The sequence below is a fragment of the Rutidosis leptorrhynchoides genome, chromosome 11 (assembly GCF_046630445.1).
Source record: "Rutidosis leptorrhynchoides isolate AG116_Rl617_1_P2 chromosome 11, CSIRO_AGI_Rlap_v1, whole genome shotgun sequence".
Taxonomy (NCBI): Eukaryota; Viridiplantae; Streptophyta; class Magnoliopsida; order Asterales; family Asteraceae; genus Rutidosis; species Rutidosis leptorrhynchoides.
The window spans coordinates 99,251,144-99,252,946 of NC_092343.1; the positions used below are offsets into that span (position 1 = coordinate 99,251,144).

Here is a 1,803-nt window from a genome sequence, read left to right on the forward strand (position 1 = left end):
AGGGGTGCCCGGGCTCTCATGTTGTCTAGTACTGTGTAATCGTGGCTCGCTTCAAGTGCCGTTTAAACGTACCGAAGGCCCGGAACGCTAAATCGATCGTAAAAACGCAACCAAACTTTTAATTTATTTAAAACCCAATAAATTAAATATTTTTAAAAGTTAATACTTAATAAAATAACTATTAAAATAAATCCGAGCGTTTCGTTGTTTGAAAAGCAGTTTTTGTCGTTATTCAAACCGTAACGTTTTATCGTATTTCTTTTATCCGAAATATTTTTATCGATTAATATTAACCATATTTATTTAAATAACCCTCCAAGGATCACGTATGCATTTAATTCACTTAAACACATAAAAAGTCAAATATTCACCGTTAAATCAACTAACGGACAGTTAACAGAAGTGACGGAAAAAGCAGGGTTGTTACATTGGAGCATTGTTGTCGTTTATCATCTAACACAACTTAAATATGGTCGACTTATAAACGATTCATCGAAAGTTTCGTGTATTTGCATATGGATCCTATGAAAGGATCTCAACTGGAAGTTGGAGGAATTGTTAAAAGGTATTGATTACATTAGTTTTTAAAAACTTAATGATAAACTACTTCTATTATTTTTCTAACTTTTGAATATGAAAAATAAAGTTTCTACTTGAAGAATGGATGCAAAGAAATAGTTTAGTTTCTGAAGATGATATGTCTAAGAAGTTTAAATTATTGAAGGTGTTTTCACCAGAGGTATGAATTTGATTTATATTTTACTTAATTATTTATTAATATATGAATACAAATTGAAATCTGCATCCATTGATAAATGCTTTATTTTTTACAGTTACCTAAGCACCTTAATTTGCATGATTGTGCTTTGTTCATCCTTCATTATGTGGAACTTTTTTTGATACAATCCCCTTTAGAAATCAACGAATCGACATTTGCTCAGCGAGCTGATAGTGCAGGATTTGTAAGTATTTTTTTATTAATGATTATTCATACTGAAATTGATTGAATTGAAATTATTTTATTAAAAATAAACTCAATTATTTTTCAGCTAAGTAGGAACTGGTTTAAAGACGAAGATGCAGTTGAAAAGAGATTGTTTATTCGAAACTTAATATGTGAATTTCAGAAGACTTGTGGAAAATGAAAATGGAGAAGAATATTGGTGAAACATATAAAACATTATTAATATATGTGATTTAAATATTGTATAAAATATTGTGTATTTTGTACATTTATCATAAAAATACCCCTTATGTCAGTAGGTCAGTTGTATTCTTACCCGAATGTCATAGACTAGTGGTGGATGTGGGAAGGTCGACAACGTGATGTTGATACTAGGTTAAATACTTTCGAAATGGTTGTTATATGTAATGTAATAAAACTCTTATGTTGATGTTGGCTATAAAACTTTTGATATGTTTGATATATGTAATTATTTTTTATGCTGGTTACATGTGTTCTACATTTATATGCTGTTTTACATTAAATGTAGAACCAATATAAAATATGTAGAACCGTTTGAATATCACCAAAACTGCAGAACAGATTTATAAAAATGTTCGTGCAAATGTAGAACACCGCCAAAACCGTTCGTGTAAAAAACTCATTTTTAACCCTAACTCTAAACCCAAACCCCTTAAATCTAAACACTAAACCCTAAAATCTAAACCCTAAAACCCTAAATATAAACCATAAACTTTATTTGTTGAAAACTGATGTAAAACATGTGTAGAACAGCATGTAGAACACTCATTTTATGTAGAACATATAAATGTAAATTTGCATTTATATGTAGAACATAT

At 29.3% G+C, this 1,803-nt stretch overlaps 1 protein-coding gene across 1 annotated transcript; it reads left to right on the plus strand.

Annotated features, from left to right (window-relative positions):
• Window positions 1-515: 515 nt before the first annotated feature.
• LOC139874810 (probable ubiquitin-like-specific protease 2B) lies at window positions 516-1,145 on the plus strand. The gene is made up of 4 exons (XM_071862205.1): window positions 516-557; window positions 647-739; window positions 834-962; window positions 1,050-1,145. The coding sequence occupies exons 1-4, from the start codon at window positions 516-518 to the stop codon at window positions 1,143-1,145; spliced, it is 360 nt and encodes a 119-aa protein (XP_071718306.1).
• Window positions 1,146-1,803: the final 658 nt, after the last annotated feature.